The 25154-nt window shown below is 47.4% G+C and overlaps 1 protein-coding gene across 1 annotated transcript in view; it reads left to right on the top strand.

Annotated features, from left to right (window-relative positions):
• The window catches only part of LOC111973641 (autism susceptibility gene 2 protein-like), a 429231-nt gene that overhangs the window by 361592 nt on the left and 42485 nt on the right, over nucleotides 1-25154 (top strand). Inside the window, 1 exon segment of the mRNA XM_070447353.1 lies at nucleotides 7688-7736. Coding sequence (XP_070303454.1) covers nucleotides 7688-7736 — 49 coding nt within the window.

Consider the following 25154-nt stretch of genomic DNA (forward strand, 5'->3'; position numbering starts at 1 on the left):
CTCTGTGTTATATGTGACATGGCTAGAGATGGAGCTAGCCTAGCTAGCCACATATTATCCTTGTTTTATTACCTGCATCTTTTAGGTTCAGATTCAGCATGGGGCTAATTGAGTTGAATGGATAGTGATAGCTTAGATGATTTCGTCTGTCTTTCCTTTATTAGGCCAATTTAGCATGTGGCTCGGTGCATTATGCTGTTTAATGAAAGCCATTCTCAGCGGTTTATCTCTGTTGGAATGTGAAACAGGAATATCAATGCACAGGTTCACTTAACTGGCACTGATAGCTTGCCCAGTTCCCTAATTCAAAGGGAATTTAAATCCGGTAATCTGATTTAAGCAACTCTGACTGTCATTTCCTGCCTTCGCAGTTGAGTTTTTCTTCCTTTCTTTTTGATTTATTCGATTTCCCTCAGTCCTTATTTTTCTCCTCTTCCCTTGGTTGAGGTTTTCATTTGTCTCCCCTCCTCCCCTCCAGGTACCAAGTACTGTGAAATATGTCATGTCTGTTTTCCTAATTTCTCTTTATCTGGTTACGGTGGCCCCAGGAGGCTGATGGTAGAAGTGGGGGCTGCTGCCGCTGTGATTTGTGACCCTGCCTATCTCTGGCTGCATGGGGCTTTAATGCCATGCCTCTGCCCTTCTCCTGCTGATGAAACGGGCCCTTGCACTCCCCTGATAGGCTGCTAATTTATATAATAAACTGACAGGCGGCCATGATAAGGGCTAGCAACTGCTCCTCAACAGCAGGGAGGGAAGGGGGGAAGGGGGAGGGATGGGGAGATTGGTGAGGGGTGTGGGGGGTGATGGTAAAGGGAGAAGGGGGAGTGGTATATGAGATGCAGGGTAATATTTTACACAAAGCTCGAGCCCCTCTTTCTCTCTCTCTCTCTCTCTCTCTCTCTCTCTCTCCCTCTCTCCACATTTACTTACCCTGCCACTGTTGCTAGGGAAAGGAAGACCATGGAGTCGTCTCCCCTGCGCACACACAAAGACACACTTGACTTTTGTATTTATTTGTTATAGTGCTACTGATATTGATTGCGGCATTGTTGGGAAAGAGCCAGCAAGAAAGGCCTTTCACTGTACTTGTGCATGTGACAATAAAAACGTGAAACTTGAAACACACACACACATCATGGCTGGCTGTGAAAACGGCACCGTGTGCAGGGGGGACGACTCCATTTTGCAGAGTCACTCTGTGGAATGCATTACTYTGTTAATTATGCTCTGGGTGAGGGAGGCTCAATATCTAATGGTTTCTGGTTGACAGTCACGTGGGAGTGTGTCTCTGTCTTCTTTACACGTCTGGGTGTGTATGTGGAGGGGTGTCTATAATCTTGCCACGCCACACCTGTTCTGACTGGTGGGGCGTCCTCCCTCCCTCCCTCTCTCCCTCCAGCCCCCCTTCCCTCCCTGCTAACCCTGCCTATCTGCCTGACAGTGTGGGGGAAATGCTCGCGGGCTTATGATAAACGACCACTTGGGAGGTCATTAAGTTTGTGGAACAGAGGAGGAGTATAAGAAGGACAAACGAGCGTAGATCAGAGGAGGGAGATAATTAATTTGGTGTCCCTGTTGCAGTGCGGCGGCAGACAGGCAGGCGGGCAGGCCAGTCATGTATGGCTGAACACAGCAGCAGCCACTGCAGTCTCAGATCCACCTTCACGTTAGCTGCTGTGTCAGTCCCACCGCGTGACATTTCGGGTTCTACTGCTACTGTACTGCATCTACGAGTAGGGAGTGCTGATCTAGGATCAGGTACCCCTGTACATGTAATATTAATCATTATAATCTAAAATGCTAAACTTGATTGGAGATCAGCGATCCTACTCTGAGACGCTATGAATTCAGCCCAGGTATGCCAAATGGCGAGCAAGCAAGAGGGTTGGGGTTAGAGAGTGATTTCACTTTATGCGTGGTTGTTGCTGAGGGGAAATATTTATCAAAGCAATGGCTACCCTGACATGATTGTTACATAAATGGCAGATGAAATACGACCTCCGTGGCGGCTTTGGATCCAGTCCCAGCTCTTAATGGCAGAATGACTGTAAGGGGATGAAGGAGTCATGGGAGGTGGCTGGAGCCAGAGGGTGGGTAGAGGAGGCAGGAGGAGGTGGCTGGAGCCAGAGGGTGGGTAGAGGAGGTGGCTGGAGNGGAGCCAGAGGGTGGGTAGAGGAGGCAGGAGGAGGTGGCTGGAGCCAGAGGGTGGGTAGAGGAGGCAGGAGGAGGTGGCTGGAGCCAGAGGGTGGCTAGAGGAGGCAGGAGGAGGTGGCTGAAGCCAGAGGGTGGGTAGAGGAGGTTGGAGGGGTGTTGGCCATTGGGTGACAGTGGAGGAGGAGAGGAGAGGAGGTGTCGGAGCAGGGTGACAGTGATGGAACACCAACTCGGGCCGCAAATTAACAGAAGTGTGTGGCGGGTGGTGTGGGGAGGTGGCGGGTGGGCAGGGACAGAGTGGGGCTGCTGCCAGGGTAATTGAGAGCTTGGTTGTCTGTGCCAGCTAGCGTGCCTCCTCTGAGTCCCCCCACCCCCCTCCGCATATCTCTCTTTCTCTCTGCTCCCTCTCCCGCTTTGATAAATTAATGGTCTGTGAAGTGGATGCTCTGTGATGTGCAGTGTTGCATCATGTCATGGTCGCCCAGTGCCCACACCTGTGTTAGTCCAGACAGAACAGGAGGGGTAGTGACACACCATCCCTGCCCTGCCTTCCCGCTCCTCTCCCCATGGATGGATGGTGGTAGGTGGGTTGTACCATGGGAGGGATGCAGGGGGATGTTGGAGGAACATATGGCTGAATGGTTCATGCATCAAACAGCACTACAGGGAATATGATGCATATTGATTGGCTTTGTGTAAAAAGAATCCAGACTTTAGGCTCAAAGGTAGAGCAGAGGCAATAAGGCATCATCACTATCGATCAGTATCGGCCCATGGTTGAAATACAGTAAGTTTGTTCCCATGTCTTTGTCAGCTAAACCCACTGRATGCATTTGGTTGGAGTGTTATAGGCCATAGCTGGTCTGTGGTGGACAATGGGTGTTTGTTACATGCTTCCCAAAGGGATCAGGAGGATAGTCATTGTGGAAAAGAGCATCTGCTATGATTGAAATACAAACAGTCAAATGTGAAAGTTTGTGGGTTTGGAACCACAACAGAATCCCTCGCACAGCTCCAGCATAGCCTCTTTTTAGTATTCCGCAGTTAAACAGTCAAGTGATTTTACAGTTCTATTCTGTACAAAATGTACCCAGAGATTATTTTCACGAGGACTGGGAGTAGGGTTATCTGCTCGGGTCTCTATTTGGCATTTTGTTATGGTTTTGTTTTCTCCCTAACCACCAGACATACCTATAGCNAGGAATGAAATATCTAGCTCAGTGTTCAGGAATGAAATATCTAGCTCAGTCCAGGAATGAAATATCTGGCTCAGTGTTCAGGAATTACATATCTAACTCAGTCTAGGAATTAAATATCTAGCTCAGTGTTCAGGAATTAAATATCTAGCTGAGTCCAGGAATTAAATATCTAGCTCAGTCCAGGAATTAAATATCTAGCTCAGTCCAGGAATTAAATATCTAGCTCAGTCCAGGAATTAAATATCTAGCTCAGTGTTCAGGAATGCAAAGCACGCAATACGAGCTGTAGATCAAAGGTAAGGCTTCGCCCCGGACGGATCGTTTGATATAAAGCACTGGGAAATTGGTCTCTCAGCAGTATTTTCTAAATGAGGTTAATTGAATGTGGGTAATTGCTGACCTTCCTGTCGTTGTGAAATCACATCCTTAACTGATCAATGCCTTTCATAAATTCATGGCTGAAGGTCATTCTGTTGATTACCTTTCTACCCAGCCCGCTACAGAGCTACAGCCAAAGCTCATTAGCTTCATTGTGCAGAATTTTGTGGAAACGCTTTTAATGCTTTTTACAATTGCTAACAATTTGTTATATTTCTCTGCAGTGACAGCAGATGTAGAAATGCCCCACTACATTAAGTGTCTCACTAAATGCTGGGTATTGGTTTTCCCGCTCCCTCCCTCTGTGTGCTATTATCAGGAGATTTATGCAGCCAATACGTCAGACGTGTTCTGGGAAGTTGAGGGACTTCAACAGTGGTGTAATTCGTAATTTGGCATTCCCTAAATCTTGGAATTATGGTGCTGCGTGTGGCTGTTTGGGGAGTTAGCACTCCGTTGGTGTGATTACACGCCCCTACCCCCCTCCACCGCCTACCTGCCTCGTTCCCTCTCTCTCTCTCTCTCGCTCTCCCCACACCAGGACTGGTGAGGAAACGAGAGAATTTCACAGCTGCTGTGAGCAGGCCCCGGCTGAGGCCTATGACCTCCTTGTTGCATTTTTTTCCCCCGTTTTTCTTTCTCTTTTTTTTTCTCTCCAGCAGGCAGGCAGCATGTTTCCTCAGGGAGCCCTTGTGTGGCTCAGAGGAAGCTGAATCATAAAGCATGGCTAATGAATAGAATAGAGAAGGAAAGCTAAGGCCTGCTGACGGCTCTCCTGAGAGAAGGCCAGGCCACGAAGCCTCTGGCTCAAATAGCAGACTGCCCCAAAGGTCAGGCTTCCTGCGGCCCAGTCCAAGGGCTTTTGGCTCGCAGCAATGTGGCTTGAATTTCCTTTGTTTTTAAATTGTTAGATTTCCCTGTTTTCTTTGGAAAACCTGGCCTTTGGTTGGTGCCCCCCCCCTCTCCTTTCCTCCCCTCTCCTCTTTTTCAGTTCTCCTCTTTCGTTCCCTGTCTGTTTTTTAATAGTGGCCAGGGTTCCCCTCAACAAAGAGAGTGTGATTTCGTTTTTTTTTTATACATGACCTCTGCGCACCGCAACCACAGGCGCAGAAACTGCCAACAGAACAGCCCTCTGGAAAWTGTTTAACTTGATCAAGCTAACCCAGAAGTTCATAAGGATAGCAACAACATTTTGCCAAAAGCAGACCCTGTTTTGGCATGCCTAAGAACTGCCTTTGTAATTTGGCCTTGTAATTAGGAATTACTGACTCATGTGGAGAAGAGTGGATACAAAACAGAGCATTACATCTAAACACTAGTTGTTGAAACAACTAAGTTTGTTGGAATATAAAAACAATTAGCTAGCAACAGAATTCGCCTTTACTGAACACATACGAATACAGAGGTCTTAGTCCGGCCCACGGGTGATTTGAGTAAAAAAACACCCGATGGGGGAGGGAAACAAACTCAATGTACTTTAAAATGACTAAATCAAATTGAAACTGTGTAGACATGATAATGGACCTATATTCATTCAGTTTCTTGACTGTCCAGCTCGCTAACATTCCCTAGACAGTCAGGTAGCGTCGGAAATTCCCCAAAAACAATGGATAGAGGACAATTTTTTGCTAGTTTTGACAGCAAGGATATATAATACATTTTCAGTGCGGCCATCCGGACCTCGTTAAAGACCAAATGCGGCCACTGGGGCAAAATGAGTTTGACACCCCTGTTTGACATCCAACACAGGTAGCCTAGTGGTTAGAGCGTTGGACTAGTAATAGTTGCAGTTTAGAGTATGACCAAACCATTTTGTTTTCATGGCCGTTCATGAACCCAGACCTCGACCCAGCTCCCGTGTCCACCTGACTAGCATTCATTTCTCATGATCCATATTTTCACACAGGCCCTCCAGGGCAGCCAGGGATTCAGACAGGCGGACGGGTGGCGAGGCCTGCCACATGGAGCGTTTAATGTGGAGCGCTAGCTCACAAAGAGCGTAGTGTTGCAGACGCCCTGGTTCTGGGAGAATGGAGGAGGCCAATGCAGAACACTGCCTTTTTCTCCTCTTCACCAACAGGGTGGAATGCAACACGACAACACTGCTCCTGAAGCTAAGGATTCACTTCTACCTCTGCCTTGTACTGAAAATACACCATGCCCTTATACTGTACCATACCTTGACTGGGTGTTAAAGAGTTATTGGAGCACTTTCGAGGCTGGAGGAGCACTGTTATAGTTTATATTAAAGAAGAGGGTGTCTCCACATAAACACTTTAGTCCAGTGTTCAGTAAAGGCGGTAGCAGTGTCTAGATTGGAAGGTCTTAGAAGAAGAGTCTTCAAAACACTTGAGCAGACTGAGAGAAGCCAAGGAGCGACATCTGTGTTTACAGTGTGTTCTCGCTCTGATTCACTGACAGTGCTTTACATATGTTCTCTTTGTGCTGTGTAAACTACAATGATGGCAGTTAAGGACACTGGGGCCCAATGGATGAAGCATATGCTCCGTTTTAACAGCTTTCCTTAGTCCCAGCGAGGAGGCGAGGAGGGGAAACAGTGATTTACACCAAGACTGACCTCGTAGGATAAGGAAGATGTTCCGTGTTAATATTATCTTTTCGATGCATACTTTTGTCACACTCTCGCAAAATAGCAGGTTGTCTGTGGTTGATTTATGACTCCAGAGCTGTGTTTAAAAGTTCTGTGTCTCGCCGGCCGGTTCGATGTGTATTTTTGTTCAAATGTATGGTGTGTTTTCTTTCTGGAGAGGCTTGCCAGAATCTCCACATACATCTGACCAGGGAGGGAAACGCTCCCAGTGTTTAGTCTACACGTCTCTGCTGTCACTTCATAGTCAGATGCCTTTTTCCCCTTCCAGCTTTTTTGTCTCTGGCCATTACTCACAGTGGTGTATTTGCTCAACTCTCAGGAGGGACTCGCCTTAAATAACTTCTCTCAACTGAACCTTTATAACTGTGGAAATGATATAGTAGTGATTTAATGCAGAGTTGGATGAAGCAAATATTTAACGTGACATTTTCTCCTAAAATCATATTCTGACGACAATGATTCAATAATGAAAAGTATTACAGTGCGGCTTGAAAGAGAGTTAGATTTTCTTTGATTTACAATTGACGCTTGAGCAGCATTAGCTTGTTGTGGTGGTTCATTGTGTCGCGTTGTGGTGGTTCATTGTGTCGCGTTGTGGTGGTTCATTGTGTCGCGTTGTGGTGGTTCATTGTGTCGCGTTGTGGTGGTTCATTGTGTTGTGTTGTGTGTGGGGTCTTTGTACGTTCTCAGCTCCTGCTAAGATCCTGCAGAGGCTGATCCACCATACAGTAGTACCCTCTCCTCTCCTCTCCTCTCCTCTCCTCTCCTCTCCTCTCTGACAACCTCATGTGCTGTGAGTATGAGTGGGCTGGCTGGCTCTCAGGTGGCACAACAGTGCCCCCTAATGTTACCTTGGCTCTGTCTGGACTGAAAGAATTCAGCTCTGCTTAGAGAGTGGGACGTTGTGAGAATAAGGAACTCAGTCAGGTGCAGAGAAGGGGCTGCTTCTCAATAAAGCAGATTGAACACAAGTCAAGGTGGCACTGTGATGATTATCTATGGCTGAAGTAGAGTACAGGAGCTGTATTGGAAGCGAGAGTTATTGTGTCCATATACATAGGTTARAGTAGATCAGTGGACATATGTCTGTTGGACACAATAGAGACATCCATGTTAGCCATCTTGTTGGACCCAATGGAATAGAATTAGTGTGTTATAATCATGAACATTTGGGCTGATGTTTTTGAAGGATCCAATCCCTTCCTCTATTGTGTCATGAATGCAACGCAGTTTGTCACGTTCTCTGAGGTGTCCCACCGTCGTATGGAAACTACCGATGTCTTCCACACAGGTCATCCATCTAACCAGACTATTCATGTTTCTCCTTCCTCTTGTCTTCCAGGTATCTGATGTAGGATCCGACAAACTATTTTCCCCCACTACACCCAAAGGTGAGACTTTTGTTCCTCTATAGTCACTACAAACCATTTCCCCCCCTGTGTTGTCCGCTATCATCCTTATAGATTACATTTCAATGAACACCGAGGCAGTTTATAACATGCCAACGATGTCTTCTGATTCTAATCTGATTGAGCACAAATCAGAACGTCCACGTTTGTATATTTTCTTCCCTGTGGAACTGTATTGGGACACCCAACCGAAGGCCTACATATCTCCCTTCCCACACACAACATTCAGGCTCATTAGAGTGGATTTACAGGCTCCGTGCCACATGCTCCCAATCCATAAATGGGAAGGTCCCCCCAGGCTACAAGGCTTCTGACAGCAGGCCAGACAGTAATGGCGGCCAGAGGCCAGGACAGAGGAGGGATGAGGAGGGAGGGGCCTGAGCCTCTCAGTCGACATAATCACAGGTCCACTGGGAATTGACGGAGGGTTTAGGGGTAGTAAGAGTGTAGGATAGGAGTGCTGCACCTGTACTCAGGCTGAATGGGGAGCTGGTGTAAGGATGTGGAGGAGGGCAGGGGAGCGGAGGGGTGGACAATCCCCTGCCTGATGAAAGATAGCAGTATGTAGTCCACGTTCCCCCAGGGCAGGAACCAGACCCATTAACAGATGCCGCATGATGGATATTGTGTAAAATGGGGCCATTTTCAGGAGGAGATAGAAAGAGTGCATGTCTGCGGGCCAGCTTGCCTTGGATAGATTAGGACCCAGCCTGTTTTATGCCTGAACAGAAACAGTAAATTACAACTTTCAGACATTACAGTAATGAGCTCATGATTTTCAAAACAGCCAAGACACATGTCCAAGCCTCGAGTGCACTACCGTCGTTGTCAGTTTAGATTGTTGTTGTTGGCCGAGATGCTGGTTTTCGCACGCACACACGCACACCACACACCACACACACACACACACACACCCACACACACACACACACACACACCACACACACACACACACACAACCACACACACAACACACCACACACACACACACACAACACACACACACACACAAACACACACACTGACTCTCTCCCACATCCAGTCTGGAGAGGGCCACTGTGTGCAGTGGGCAAGCAGGTTCTTGGGGAAATCTTGCTAATGTGAGTCCCATTCCATGTCCAATGCACACCATGCGGACCCAGGGATTAGGACTGGAGAATTACATCCAGGCAATCCCATCAGAGGTCCCTGCTGTTTGTCACAGGGATCAACGGCACTGTGTGTTTGTGTGTGCGCTTCGTGCCGTGAGTGTGTGTGTGTGTGAAAGTCCGGGAACAATAAGGGCACCAGATTAGGATTAGGATGAAAGGAAAAGGCCAGGGATGGCTCTGGCTGGATCATCTGATTCAGTGATGAGTGAGAGGTTATTATCGTGGTTAGCTGCTACCATTGCACGCAGTCCCTTTGCCAACGTACTGTAATGGATCCTAGTTTTAGGTCCTCTCTGTCTCGTCTGATGTCTGTGTCCTGTGTGTGTATTTGTTGTGGGTTGTGTGTGGTGTGTGTGTGTGTGTGTTGTGTGTGTTGTGTGTGGTGTGTGTGTGTGTGTGTGTGTGTGGTGGGGTGTGTGTGGTTGTGTGTGTGTGTGTGTGTGTGTGTGTTGTGTGTTGTGTGTGTGGTGTGTGTGTGTGTGTGCAGAATGCAAGAAGCAGCCTGGGATGTTTTCCTCTAGTTTACCATGCATTGTATCTATGTCCTATTACCAGTCTGCCACTCAGTCCTTAGGGACCAATCTACATTCTACAATCCTCTCAGCCTCTGATCACTGGGCCTACACAGCTCTTGGCTCCGAGAGATTGGGGGCACTCACACACATACACACACACACACACACACCCACACACACGCACACAGTTGGTAAAGTGCTAATGAGCATTTTGACAAATTTTCTGCATTTTGACATTTTGCTAATTTCTGACAATTTCACCTTTCATTCGTCATTTTAGATGAGCTGCATCATCACCAAGTTGACAGTCCGACATAGTAATCATTGAAGGCAGTGAACCACAATAATGGCCTTAAAGGGATACGTCGGGATTTTGGCAAGGAGGCCCTTTATCTTTTTCCCCAGAATAGGAGGAACTTGTGGATAACATTTTTATGTCTCCGCGTGCAGTTTGAAAGAAGTTGCTAACTAGCGCTAGCGTAATTGCTAACTATGTTAGCGCAATGACTGGTATTCTATGCTATCAGCTAGCATGCTAGCAGATACCATAGATTTCCAATCATTGCACTAACGCTAGTTAGCATTGGCTTGCGAAACTACCTCTAACTTTCTTCATACTGGACACAGAGACAGATAAATGGTATCCACGAGTGCATCTGACTCGGGGGAAGTAGATAAAGGGCAAATGTATCCCTTTTAGTAACACTCAGAAATCCTAACAGTTTTCTCCTCATAATTTGCTAGAGCATTTCTTCTTCTCTMTATCACTACCTTCTTCACAGCATCAATGCGGTTTTCTTTATGCTATGGAAAACAGTATTCTTCAACCTTCTGGAGTCTGACCTTAGTGCATGACTGCGGTGCTTCCAATGATTAGGTAAGAAGGTTCCGGTAGCTACCAGCTAGCTCCAGTGTGGTAAAGGACAGACGTTACCTAACCATTATCAGAGTTGTTGTTTAGCTTCGTCGTGAACTTCCTGAGAATTATTGATTTCTTGGAGGAGAAACACTGTCTTAAAGTCTTGTGTGGGGCTTTGGGGCATTGCATTTATTGAAAGAGATCTGGTTGCAGTTCAGAGTTGACATTTCTCAGTTCCTGGAAGGCGAATAAAAAGCTAAATGTAGCTGCTGAGYACGTATGGGTTCTGCCACCAGGAGAGGATAAACATACTTTGTGGGTACTTACGAAACTCAAGCAGAGCTCCTATGGAAAAAGAGAGAGTGACGTACCACCTACCTACCAGAAACTGGAAACACACAGAGACGCTAGTGAGAGCAGGAAATGTCTGAGGGGAACAGCACTCTAGCTCTCTCTCACTCTGCCTGGGAGGCCATTTTGGCTCTGTCGTGTCTAACAGGGGTTTCATGTGAGTGGACAGACGAACCCAATTTGTTCCCTGAGCCAAACCAGGGGCATCTTGGGATAGGTGGGGGAGAAAGATTGGTGAAAACCCATTTCTGAAGTGGATTTGTGCCCATATAATCCTGATTAATTTTGACCCGTTGTGCTCATTTTAAACAGCGCATTACAGTAAGCGTGAACACAGCGAGCTTCAGGGCTAAACCAGGAGCTTAGCGGCTTTGAGAGGCTTAGCAGCAGATGGCATTTTAAGCTGGACTTAATAAATTGTTTCCATTAAACTTACCGGCCCACACATACTGGATTAGGCGAGCGGAACAAAGGAAGGAGGAGAGAGAGAGCAGAAGAAGTGGTGGAAAAAACACAACAGCCACCACCACCACACACAACTGACACTCCGTGTAACTTTTACTGTAGCCACGGTTAAAGGCGGGACATGGTTTAGGCTACTACTGCTTGCGTCACGGAGGTGGAATCCACTGTAGTTGGATGTAGACATCAACTCGTCACGGATGTCAGAGACTAATTAGCTTAATTGACGTGAGGGTAAACAAATGAACTAATGAATAAACCATTTAGCTTCCCCTGTGGAGGATTTAGCTTTGTTTATCCTTACCTGTTCATATATAAACACCATACAATACAAACACCAATATCCAGAGGAATGGTATTCAGACTAGTAATTTTCATATCCAGAATTCTCAGTACCATCGTTGAGAACCCATTCCTTGTGGGGCTGAAGCCCCCCCCCCCCCCCCCCCTCTCTCTCTCTCTCCCTCCTATGAGCTCATGGTAGCTCTCTAAGCTCTCATTATGTGCTACACAGCCCAGGGTCCCCGTGTCGAATCGCTAATCAAGCGGCCTGTCTGCTCTGCAGCCCTGCCTGCCACTCAATAGGTGCTGAGTGCCCTTTGTTCCTGAAGGCTGCTGTTTGCTGCATGTCAATAACAGGGCTATGGCTTGGGTATAGCAGCCTATAGGTCCACTCCACACACACAGCCAGGAATATAGAATAGAGTCAGTAATACCTCCTGCATACATGAAGAGAGAGAAGAGACTAGAGAGGAGAGGGAGAGGGGGAGGTTGGGTGGGTGGGTCAGGGGCAGGCAGAACAAGCAGATGAGAGTGTGTTTGTAATGCACCAGGCGGTGCTCCTCTGGCCAGGTCATTGTGATGTTGCTAACCTCAGCGCCGCGGCGGCACAGTGTTTGTGGGCTTTCGCCCATTTAAATAATGACCAGCTAATCAGCTTTGCAGGCTGTTGAGTCTGAGTGGAGGAGTGGAGCGAGCGGGTAGGAGAGAGTGGCTGACTGGGCCAGGCAGAGCTGGGCTGGGTTGGGGGCAGACAGGATGTGTAATAGCGAGAGCGCAGGGAGGGCGCAGGGGCTTTCTGTAGCCCACGCAGCCAGATTACAGGGCTGTATTAAATGCAGCCGTCACTGCGGAGGAATCTAAGCCCGGTAAACCTCACTGCGGTACCTACTCTGATTGGTTTGACGAAGCGCAGCTTGCTGGAAATGCTTTCTTATCAGGGCCTGATGGCCTGTATTGACAGAACACTTACGTCTGGGCGCTGGGGGGGTTCGTCATTTGGCACATAGACCACAGACACACTGTGTACTGTGCCATGGGGAGCCGGGTTGTTCCAGAATTGCCATGCTTCAGCTGGATGTTGCGCCCATAGAATAGAATGATTATATTTCTATGGTTCCGCCATCACTGCTCTCCCCACACTACCACCTCCGTAGTTGTTGTCAAGCCTTTGCTAAAGCTAATTTGTTTCCCTGATTCAATTTAAATTTTAAACAGGAGTAAATCCTTTCAGAATGGCCAGGCCCTTAATATGTTTCTCCCTCCCTGTGCTGTCTGGCGCCAGCCGGGGGGAAAACAACATCACTAGAATCAGTGGAAAAACCAAAGCGTGTTTGTGTTTGTTTCTTTATTAATCCCCTCAGCTATTATTGTTCACGGTCATAGGAGAGCTTATGAGCTGGGTGATGATTTGTTTTTGGAGAAAGCGCCTGTTATTAATGCTCCTTTTATTGATAGTGCTAATGCTGTTTGTGCAGTCGTCCCTGTCAGAGAGATGAAAATGAATAGAGGGAGCGCTGTGAAGATAAGACGCGTGTTTAATTATTAATTGAGCCATTACTGACAGAGATTGCCTTTTTTGATTTAAGGCAGGAAGCTGGCTTCAGGGAGAGAAAAAGCAATTACAGAATTCCCAGCCTGCACTGCAGCTGCCCATTGCTCCGCCGTGCGAGAGCGGAAAAACACACCCTGTTAAACCGTCTTTTTCCATAAATTATTTTAATTCTTCTTCAATATTTATAGCGTTTTAAATGACGCAGACATTGTCATGTTCTATTTATAGGGAGAGGCAGGCAGGGAGGCAGGGAGGCAGGGAGGCAGGCAGGCAGGGAGGCAGGCAGGCAGGGAGGCAGGCAGGCAGGGAGGCAGGGAGGCAGGGATGCGGGCGTGCCAACAGGACTAAGCCACATCCACAGCACCTCCCTGGTCGCTCCTCTCCTCTGCTCTGGAAGACACCTGGAGGGATTTGTTAGGTTTATAATACAGTTTAGGAAATGATGTCAGACCGCAGCACAAGATATTTGTCCTGTTTTTCTGTCATAAATATACTTTTTTTTTTTTTCAATGTCCATTTTCTCTCAGGCTTTTCTAGAAGGGCAATTAGTTCCCTTGCAACATCAATYCTGGTATGTCATGCGATCCCACAGTGCTTTGCTAGTTGTCCCCTTTAGAGGGTATTTTAGTTCCATTAGAAAACTGACTGCTCTGTGCAAGACCTCGCTCTTAATGATATATTAACTTAGCTCCTGTGTAGAGTTGTGCTATGCTAAGTGGGGACTTGCCGTCCTAACATTGGTCTCAAGCAGATATTTTAGCTACTCCACCTGGGTCGTGTTCAGTAGGCACAAAACTGATTAAAATGGTCCCAAGCAGAGTAAAACCACGAGGCTCTATCAAATCCAATACGAAATGTTATTTTTTACTTTGTCCTTGCAAAACACTTTTGAAACGTTTCCCCACTTTCTAATAGAGTGCAACTCTAGACAGAAGCTGCAGTCATGCCAGTCCCTGTCATCCCTGTCCTTAAAGAGAACCGCCAGGCTGGCAAGAAACCCAACACCTGTCCATCATCCTTATCACTGGCTGTCGTCAGTGTCAATGGGTGGCGCAAGGCTGTTGTGACAGAGAGTGGGCGTGTAGTTGAAGGCTTTGTGATTAGGCCTCTCTCTGTGCAGCTGTCTCAGTGGTTTATTGACTGAATATGGATCCAGCTATAGTGCAGCTGAAGAGACAACAGCTAAGGGAGCAATTACTAAGTCACTTGTAGCCACCACTGATCTTTTCTGGGAGGTGGTTTATGAGGGCTATGTGATGTCTGGCCATACAGCTGCCTAGCATATTGTTCAATATGTTGTTTTTATCATTGAATGATGAAAGGAATATAACGTGTTACCAGGGACCAGTGACTCGGTCTATAAAAAAGAGGTCAGATGAAGCAGATGCTAAACGACAGGACTGTTTTGCTAGCACAGACTGGAATATGTTCCGGGATTCTTCCGATGGCATTGAGGAGTACACCACATCAGTCACTTGCTTCATCGAGGACGTCATCCCATGAGTGACTGTACGTACATACACCAACCAGAAGCCATGGATTACTGGAAACATTCGCACTGAACTAAAGGGTKGAGCTGCCGCTTTCAAGGAGCGGGACTCTAACACYCTTACAAGAAATCCCGCTACGCCCTCCGACGAACCATCAAACAGGCAAAGCMTCYATACAGGACTAAGATCGAATCGTACTACACCGGCTCCGACGCTTGTCYGATGTGTTAGTYCTTGCAAACTATTACAGACTACAAAGGGAAGCACAGCCGAGAGCTGCCCAGTGACACGAGCCTACCAGACGAGCTAAATCACTTCTATTCTCGCTTCGAGGCAAGTAACACTGAAACATGCATGAGAGCATCAGCTGTTCCGGACGACTGTGTGATCACGCTCTCCGCAGCCAATGTGAGTAAGACCTTTAAACAGGTCAACATTCACAAAGCTGCTGGGCCAAACAGATTACCAGGATGTGTACCCCCGAGCATGCGCTGACAAACTGGCAAGTGTCTTCACTGACATTTTCAACCTCGCCCTGTCTGAGTCGATATACCAACATGTTTCAAGCAGACCACRATAGTTCCTGTGCCCAAGAACACCAAGGTAACCTGCCTAAATGACTACCGTTCTGTAGCACTCATGCCTGTTGCCATGAAATGCTTTGAAAGGCTGGTCATGGCTCACATCAACACCKTRATCCCAGAAACCCTAGACCCACTCCAATTTMCATACCGCACCAACAGATCCACAGATGATGCAATCTCTATTGCACTCCATACTGCCCTTTCCCACCTGGACAAAAGGAACACCTACGTGAGAATGCTATTCATTGACTACAGCTCAGCGTTCAACACCGTAGTGCCCTCAAAGCTCATCACTAAGCTAAGGACCCTGGGACTAAAGACCTCCCTCTGCAACTGGATCCTGGCCTTCCTGACGGCCGCCCCRAGGTGATAAGGGTAGGTAACAACACATCCGCCACACTGATCCTCAATACGGGGGCCCCTCAGGGGTGTGTGCTCAGTCCCCTCCTGTACTCCCAGTTCACTCATGACTGCACAGCCAGGCACAACTCCAACACCATCATTAAGTTTGRTGATGACACAACAGTGGTAGGCCTGATCACCGACAACGATGAGACAGCCTGTAGGGAGGAGGTCAGAGACCTGACCGTGTGGMGCAAGGACAACAACCTCTCCCTCAACGTGATCAAGACAAAGGAGATGATCGTGGACTACAGGAAAAGGAGGACCGAGCATGTCCTCATTCTCATCAATGGGGCTGTAGTGGAGCAGGTTGAGAGCTTCAAGTTCCTTGGCGTCCACATCACCAACAAACTAAAATGGTCCAAGCACACCAAGACAGTCATGAAGAGGGCACAACAAAACTTTTTCCCCCTGAAAAGATTTAGCATGGGTCCTCAGGTCCTCAAAAGGTTTTACAGCTGCACCATCGAGAGCATCCTGATGGGTTGCGTCACTGCCTGGTATGGCAACTGATCGGCCTGCGACCGCAAGGCACTGCAGAGGGTAGTGCGTACGGCCCAGTACATCACCGGGGCCAAGCTTCCTGCCATCCAGGACGTCTATACCAGCCGGTGTCAGAGGAAGGCCCTGGGAATTGTCGGAGACTCAAGCCACCCTAGCATTTCACTGTAAGGTTGTATTCGGCGCATGTGACAAATACAATTTGATTTGATTTGCTATCTCAGTTGTGCTTGTTATTACAATACAGAGTGATAGATAGTTTAGTGAGTATTAGGTTTACTATATTGAATCCACATGCTGTCTTCATCCAGTCTCTGAAACATACAAAACTGTGTGGAGCCACTGAGTAGCCTGAGCAACAGAGCCTTTCTCCTCCTCCTCCCCCCTCTTCCTCCTCCTCTACTCAGACAGAACAGAAGAGGTTTAGTTGTTTCAGTGGCCATCTGAGGACRGCTTTGCTTGATCAGCCATTCCCCCGGCCAGTCGAGACACCGGGGGTCGGAGTTAAATGATAAACTGCGAGTGGGCACTCCCGTCTTTATTTCCCCATCACCTTTACACCTCCCATGTGTGAACTTCTGCCGTTAGCGGCACTGCGCAACAAATCAGGAAAACAGATGTGGCGTTGCCGCGGCTGTGACCTCGAGGTGACACTTCTTTACACCTCGGCTGACATTTCTATTTGTGCACACATCCCATCGGCCCACGCTCGGATGAGCTCCGCCACACACCACGGTACTGAAGCACCCTCTATGAGTAAATGCGAAGCAGGCCCATTTAACCATTGATCGGCTCATGTTTGCGAGACAAGAGGGTGAGATATTTAAGCAATAAGTCACCTCGCGGAGTGCCTGGACACAGCCCTTAGCCGTGGTATGTTGGCCATATACCACAAACCCGAGGTGCCTTATTGCTATTATAAACTGGTTACCAACGTCATTCAAATACATGTTTTGTCATACCTGTGGTATATGGTCTGATATACCACAGCTGTCAGCCAATCAGCAGTCAGTGCTTGAACTACCCAGTTTATAATGTTTAATATAGCGTTTGCTCTGTGGCGGCTGGCCACACACTTTTTGAACAGAGAGAGGATGGTAAGTGGCTGGCTCCTATTGGTGATGAGCTGAGAGTATAGACAGMACATAGAGATAGTAAAAAGAACTCAACCCAACCCTACTTAGCTGTGGTCTCCACTGCTCTGTCTGACCGAGCCCCTTTAGGAAGCCCAGTCCTCTCTAACTCTCTCACTGTGGCATGGCGAAGGCTGTGAGATCAGAGGGTTCCCGATAATGGAAAGGCTCCTTTGGAGATAATCTGCTCTCCCCTGCGGCTATGGGACCAGCTTGTGAGCCGTAGAACCACTCTGTCATGTAGACAGAACGCTGTCGTCTCCATGGAAATGAGCCACCAACCAACCAACCAATCAACCAAACCCATGGGCAGCTCCGTTTAAGTGACCGTTTCAGTAGGGGGCTGATCTAGTGCTGTGGCACCACTCATCTGAATCCAGTATAATCTCTCCTTCGCCAAGAGGAAGACAATCAGCTGCAGCATAGGCAGAGGTATTTGCGTAGTTTGGTTGGGAAATGCATGACGGTTGTCTTATCTCTGAAGCTAGTCAGCCTTGAATGTAGAGTGTGCTTTGTTTGTGTGTGGATGCAGCTCGAAGCCGCCCCACACGCTTTTCCCCCCCAATCCTTTCTTCCTAGCTACACTTGTTGTCTAAGCTGAGCTGTGTGTGTTTTTTCGCTGCTGTGTTTTGTTTGAAGAAAATCCCAGCTCCCAGCTCTGTGCTTTTAGCCTGTCTGTGTTGTGCATTCAGAGCCAATGTTGTTTGCAGATGAGGCTGTGAGGCTGTAATGTTCACTGACAAAGCCAGATGGTGGGTGATCGGGGCAAACATGCAGCTTGGATAATGTACAATCACTGGCAGAGGACAGTCAGCAGCCTAGATGGATATTACAAACATGCTTGTAATGGATTTTACGTTTTGGGAAGCAGTTCACACAGGCTTATAAAGATTGGAACGCCATAGCCAAGAACAGGATGGAAGTAAAAGGGTTTAAATTCCATGACGGGGGAAGGACATCCATACTCTGAGGGAGAGAGCATGCCATAAGGATGCTGTGTGAGATGAGAGGCCACACTAGGGAAGTGAGTCCAAATCAAACAGAAAAATCAGCCGTGGCATATGAAGTATTTTCATAGGAGGCGGGTGGTCCACTTCTGGTATTTGTACAGCCCACTGCTAACTCCCCCTCAGCACACGCCTCATGTGGTATCATAAACTTAGTGTATGTGTTGCTGTCAGTGCACTCTTAGCCTCTCTGTCTGCTACCACAGAGCAGGCTGAGACTACAGACGACAGGTTTCTCTGCTCCACGCAGCACCACACATGTTGGGTTGGTAGGGATAGACCCCGGCAATCACCCTAAACTCAGCACATGGCCAAATGAGTAACGAGATATGCACCACTGAGAAGGAACAGTTTGTTTAAATCAAACCCCATATTTTACCCACGCCAGGCCGGGCCAGCGTCATTAATCGCTCCCCGTGTTTTGTTAAGAGAGACAAGCGGTAATTCGTTCAGACACGGGTTCCGCCTTTGGAGAAAATAAACATGGAGACCACAGTGTAGACCCCCCCCCACCCCCCAAATAATCAAGCGGTCATCTGTTTGGCTGTTGGTTTTGGCTACCACTGGTATTCTCCACGCTGCGGCTCTGGGCCCAGCCGGCTCTGACTGGCCCCCTAATGGCTGCTCGCTCTAATGTCCCATTCAGACATCCAGAGTAGCACTGCCTGGTATCAGACCAGACCAGAGAGCCTGTTATTTTAGTACTGCTGTGGAGAGGAGGAAGCAGCAGGACGTAGAGGCCACTGCTGTTTGCGTTGGGTGGAAATAGAGCAGAGGAGGAGCGTAGAGACAGAGTGCCACATCACCCAGGGAGCCCTGAGCACCAGTTATCATAGGTCAACTATTTTACACAGACACACGTTTCTTTCTTTTTGTAGCTAGATGTTATAGTCTTGAGATGGTTGGATGCTCTTTTCTTTCTTTACTCAGGATTTCTTCCAGATGTGCAACATTGCTTTCCTCGCCTTATTTTGTCCAGCCTAAGATGGAGGTGGAGTGTTGATCGAGGGTTAGACTATATGTGGATGCAGTGTTGTGCTGAGACCCTACAGGGGGCCTTATAGACCAGCAGTAAGTTAGTATAGTGCTGTGCATTAACAGTATTTTTAGCCCAGGCCCACTGTAACGTCAGGCTTATCTTGGAGCAGGTGCGGTCGAGACGGAGGCAGAGGCGACAGGGTCCTCAGAGAGGATGAGCCATCTGTGCCTAAACCCCTTTAAAGCGGTTAAAAAAAGACTCACACGTGTGACAGTTTTAGAACAAGCATTTACACACACGAGAGAGAGAGAGAGAGAGAGAGAGAGAGAGAGAGAGAGAGAGAGAGAGAGAGAGAGAGAGAGAGAGAGAGAGAGAGAGAGAGAGAGAGAGAGAGAGAGAGAGAGACTCTCAAATTAATCTGTTGATATTAGGAATAGGAGAGGAATCCCTTTTTGTTGTGACTAAATGTTCAAACCTCAGTTTGGTTTGTGTCTTTCCAATCTAGAGGTTTAAGACAACATGCAGATACTACTGTAACTGTGAAGTCATTATCATTTAGTAGTTAGGTGTGTTGTTTGTTTCATCTCAGCTTGCTGTGTGTACCAGTGAGCCAGAAGCTCCTCAAGATTTTTGTAGACCTGATTCATCTCCTGAATGATCTGGCTGGTTGAAGTCCAATTTCTCCCCTGGCTCCAAATCCCCCATCCGTACAACTGTCACACCTTCTCCTTTTCCGTGCTCGAAACAAATCAATTTTTATCAGTACTTAGAGTAGTAAAGTGAAATGCTACAGCTCACAAGCAATTGTTAACCTTCCCTGGCCTACACTGGCGTAACGCAGTTTGTCTAGACACCCCCGCAAAGGAGTTCACCTCCCCACCCGCCACTCACCAAGTATAGTTTACCGATCGCTGTCCATGGTGCTGAAATTGCGACATGTCTATGCGGCTGCCTATCGAATCGATGATAGGCGTTCTGTGGTGCCAGGGCATGTCACCTATAGCTTTGCTTTAGCTAAAGGAAAAATGTCTGTTGGTAGAACTATTTGGTCGTCATTTTCACATCTTAAGCCTAACATTTCACAAAGCTATACACGGTGTCACAAGGCTGACATTTAGACTCCTGGCTGGCGGCAATAATGCAATTACTTGTTCAGTAATAAAAGTTGAAATTCAAACATTGCAGATAGTAAAATTAATTTTACACTGAACAAAAATATGAACACAACCTGTAAGTGTTGGTCTAATTTTTCATGAGCTGAAATAAAAGATCCCAGAAATTGTCCATACGCACAAAAGCTTAATTATCTCAAATTTGTTTACATCCCTGTTAGTGAGCAACTCTCCTTAGCCAAGATAATCCATCCACCTGACAGGTGTGGCATATCAAGAAGCTGATTAAACAGCATTACACAGGTGCACCTTGTGCTTGGGGCAATAAAAGGCCACTCTAAAATGTGCAGTTTTGTCACACAACACAATGCCACAGATGTCTCAAGTTTTGAGGGAGCGTGCAATTTTTTCTACCATAAGCCGCCCCCAACATCATTTTTGAGAATTTGGCAGTAAGTCCAACCGGCCTCACAACTGCAGACCACGTGTAACCACGCCAGCCCAGGACCACATCTGGCTTCTTCGTCTGAGGGGGGAGCGGTGTTGAGGAGTATTTCTGTCTGTAATGAAGTCCTTTTGCGGGGAAAAACTCATTCTGATTTACTGTGCTTGGCTCGCCAGTGGGTGGGCCTGGCTCCCAAGTGGGTGGGCCTATGCCCTCCCAGGCAGACTCATGGCTGCGCCCCTGCCCTGTCATGTGAAATCCATAGATTAGGGCCTAATGAATTCATTTCAATTGACTGATTTCCTTATATGAACTGTAACTCATTAAAATCATTGAAAGTGTAGCATGTTGCGTTGATATTGTTGTTCAGTATAGATACAACAGCATACTAATCAGCAACCAATTTATTTATTTTTATATTCAACTGTCCAGTACAGCCTACATGAACCTGCACGACATAAGCCGTCCTTGCGTTCTCTCCCGCTTAGATAGGAAGTTGTTTTGCGTAAAACCAGTCTGTTAATGCCAAATAATACAGTCAGTCCTCCCTCAAATCAAATAAGACCAAGCGTTATTTACACTAGGGTTGTCACGATACCAGTATCGCGATACTACAATTCCATATTTTTCCATGGCAATTWTTTTTTTTTTTTACTCTATGGTCCTATAAAACCTACTTTATGTAAAATTGTGGGTGCTATAGCTGGCAAAATAAACAAATGTTACTCTAGGTGACAACATACTGCTGTTTGTTTCTAACATTAGGACTTTTATCCTCAAGAAATATATTCTGCTTCATGTTTTGTTTCCTTGCCACGATCCTTCCGAGTATCGCGATACTGGTATCGTGACAACCCTAATTTATACGGCACATTTCAGACATGGAATGCAACGCAATGTGCTTCACAGGGGGGAAAAAATGAATAAAAACAATCAAAAACAAAACTGAAACATTTACTACACAACAAACATGAGGATAAATTCAGCAGTTATTTTTTGTTGAACGCAGCGACTTTTGTCTGTCTAATGGCCTACACAAATGGGCTGCATTCAAGTTAAATTTAATTTCATGAAATGAAATGAAATCCAGATTGAGAGATTCCCCTGGTATTCTGAAGTCCTTTCCCACGGCCTGTAGATCCAGGTTGCGGCCTACTATAAGCCTACTCAGTATTGACAGCCCAGACAGTCMTTCCTGAGACATWGTGCGTTACATGTCCATTGRGCTGCACACAATTTAAACMTAGTCTTGAATTATGCACTTTTGAAGACCCCAGTAAGCTCCACTCATTGCACTGGCGCCGTCGTAGCCTTGACCACGGCATTTATTCACCGATATCCCCTTACATTCAATCAGTAAAATTATGATTTCTTTCAGGACACTTTGATCAGTCACATTTTTGAAGCTCAAGAAACAAACACGTAGCTTCCTAGGACATATGGACATTAAAAAGGTTCTTGAATTACTTTTTGGAGGGTTACTGTCAAAATGATTTACTAAATATAAAAAAAATAGACATTGATGACAGGTGCTGCGGAGGTGTCCGGTACGTTAGTGCTGGCCTCTCTACTCTGGTGCTACCATGAGTCTTGACCCAATTCCTCAGGCCCCGTCAGCACAAAGTGTGCGAGTGTGTCAGTGAGCAGACAGAGCTGCGTGTGTTGCAGCAGGGAGGCAGCCTACAGCGGCCCCACAGGTCAGGGGCTGGGCCTTGTCTCCATTAGTTGTCTTGACATGACTCCCTGCCCTCTGCTCCCTCTCTCCTCTCCTCTGCCTTATTAACTTCCCCTCCCTTCTTTCTTTCCTCTCTCCCTCTGAGTGTGTATCTTTCCTCTCTCCCTCTGAGTGTGTATCTTTCCTCTCTCCCTCTGAGTGTGTGTCTTTCCTCTCTCCCTCTGAGTGTGTGTCTTTCCTCTCCCTCTGAGTGTGTGTCTTTCCTCTCCCTCTGAGTGTGTGTCTTTCCTCTCCCTCTTGATCGTGTGTCTTTTCCTCTCCCTCTGAGTGTGGTATTTCCTCTCCCTCTGAGTGTGTGTCTTTCCTCTCCCTCGAGTGTGTGTCTTTTCCTCCCCTCTGAGTGTGTGTCTTTCCTCTCCCTCTGAGGTTTGTATCTTTTCCTCTCCCTCTGAGTGTGTGTCTTTCCTCTCCCTCTGAGTGTGTGTCTTTCCTCTCCCTCTGAGTGTGTGTATTTCCTCTCCCTCTGAGTGTGGTGTGTCTTTCCTCTCTCCCTCTGAGTGTGTGTCTTTCCTCTCCCTCTGAGTGTGTGTCTTTCCTCTCTCCCTCTGAGTGTGTATCTTTCTCTCTCCCTCTGAGTGTGTGTCTTTCTCTCCCTGAGTGTGTTCTTTCCTCTCCCTCTGAGTGTGTGTCTTTCCTCTCTCCCTCTGAGTGTGTGTCTTTCCTCTCCCTCTGAGTGTGTCTTTTCCTCTCTCCCTCTGAGTGTGTCTTTCTCTCTCCCTCTGAGTGTGTGTCTTTCCTCTCTCCCTCTGAGTGGTGTGTCTTTCTCTCTCCCTCTGAGTGTGTGTCTTTCTCTCTCCCTCTGAGTGTGTTCTTTCCTCTTCCCTCTGAGTGTGTTCTTTCCTCTCCCTCTGAGTGGTGTCTTTCCTCTCTCCCTCTGAGTGTGTGTCTTTCCTCTCTCCCGTCTGAGGGTGTCTTTCTCTCTCCCTCTGAGTGTGTGTCTTTTCCCTCTCCCTCTGAGTGTGTGTCTTCTCTCTCCCTCTGAGTGTGTGTCTTTCCTCTCTCCCTCTGAGTGTGTGTCTTTCCTCTCTCCCTCTGAGTGTGTTCTTCCTCTCTCCCTCGATGTGTGTCTTTCCTCTCTCCCTCTGAGTGGTGTGTCTTTCCTCTCCCTCTGAGTGGTGTCTTTCCTCTCCCTGAGTTGGTCTTTCCTCTTCCCTCTGAGTGTGTATCCTTCTCTCTCCCTCTGAGTGTGTCTTTCCTCTCTCCCTCTGAGTGCTGTTGTCTTTCTCTCTCCCTCTGAGTGTGTGTCTTTCCTCTCTCCCTCTGATGTGTGTCTTTCCTCTCCCTTCTGATTGTGTGTCTTTCTCTCCCTCTGAGTGTGTGTCTTTCCCTCTCCCTCGCGGTGTGTTCTCCTCTCCCTCTGAGTGTGGTGTCTTTCCTCTCTCCCTCTGAGTGGTGTCTTTCCTCTCCCTCTTGAGTGTGTGTCTTTCCTCTCCCTCTGAGGTGGCTTCCTTCCCCTCTGAGTGTGTGTCTCCTCTCCCTCTGAGTTGTGTGTCTTTCCTCTCCCTTGGCTTGTTTTTTCCTCTCTCCCTCTGAGTGTGTGTCTTTCCTCTCTCCCTCTGAGTGTGTGTCTTTCCTCTCTCCTCTCGTGTGCTTTTCCTCTCCCTCTGAGTGTGTGTCTTTCCTCTCCCTCTGAGTGTGGTCTTTCCTCTCCCTCTGAGTGTGTGTCTTCCTCTCTCTCCTCTGAGTGTGTTGTCTTTCCTCTCTCCCTCTGAGTGTGTGTCTTTCCTCTCCCTCGAGTGTGTGTCTTTCTCTCTCCCTCGAGTGTTGGTCTTTCCTCTCCCTCTGAGTGTGTGTCTTTCCTCTCCCTCTGAGTGTGTGTCTTTCCTCTCCCTCTGAGTGTGTGTCTTTCCTCTCTCCCTCTGAGTGTGTGTCTTTCCTCTCTCCCTCTGAGGTGTGTGTCTTTCCTCTCCCTCTGAGTGTTGTGTCTCTTTCCTCTCTCCCTCTGAGTTGTGAGCTGTCGCTCTCTCCCTCTGATTTGTGTCTTTCCTCTCCCTCTGAGTGTGTGTCTTTCCTCTCTCCCTCTGAGTGTGTGTCTTTCCTCTCTCCCTCTGAGTGTGTCTTTCCTCTCCCTCTGAGTGTGTGTCTTTCCTCTCTCCCTCTGAGTGTGTGTCTTTCCTCTCTCCCTCTGAGTGTGTATCTTTGTCTTTTTATCCCGCTTGCGCTCCATGGAAGCACTCTAATTAAGAATGATGGATTAGGTGCCAGGACACACTGGGAATGTGTGCTAACCTGATACACCAGCGTATTCTCACCCTTTTTGTGGTTTGTGTGGAGGACATGGGGGATCCCAAATGGAGCGACAGCAGAGGAGGCTTTGAGTGTTTGTCTAGTTAAGCTCTGCATGAGAGCTATTCTAAACATCTGCACCGTAGCCTTCTGACTATGTCATCAGCTTTGACAAGGGAAGAGATTCGTAGCAGCAAAATGGAGGCTTTCTTTCTGTCTTTCTTCCCTTCTCTCTGTGTGCCATTTAGAAACGTCACCTCTGTTGAAATGTCCTCAGCTCTGACTAATGAAGATTGGAGCTATTTTCAGTTTTCTGCTGAGATTGACTTATTTTGCACATATGGCAATTAGAGGAGAATTGTGTTTCTCTCGCTCATCTTCAACAGCTGTCACGTCTCCGTCTACAGTCCTAGCCCAATGGTAAACCACCCCAGGAGCAGCTTAGCACTGGTCACGCTGTGAACAGAAGCCTCATGAAGGCTTGGTGTTGATTGCATCAGTGTGTCTGTCTACTGGACAGCTTGTGTCCTTAGGGGGACAACATTTGAAACCTCGGGCACTTTAAATCACATCTCATGGGGGTGCTATCTATAGAGAAACAGCCAACAAAGGTT

Source organism: Salvelinus sp. IW2-2015, linkage group LG15 (genome assembly GCF_002910315.2).
Source record: "Salvelinus sp. IW2-2015 linkage group LG15, ASM291031v2, whole genome shotgun sequence".
In the NCBI taxonomy this organism is placed as follows: Eukaryota; Metazoa; Chordata; class Actinopteri; order Salmoniformes; family Salmonidae; genus Salvelinus; species Salvelinus sp. IW2-2015.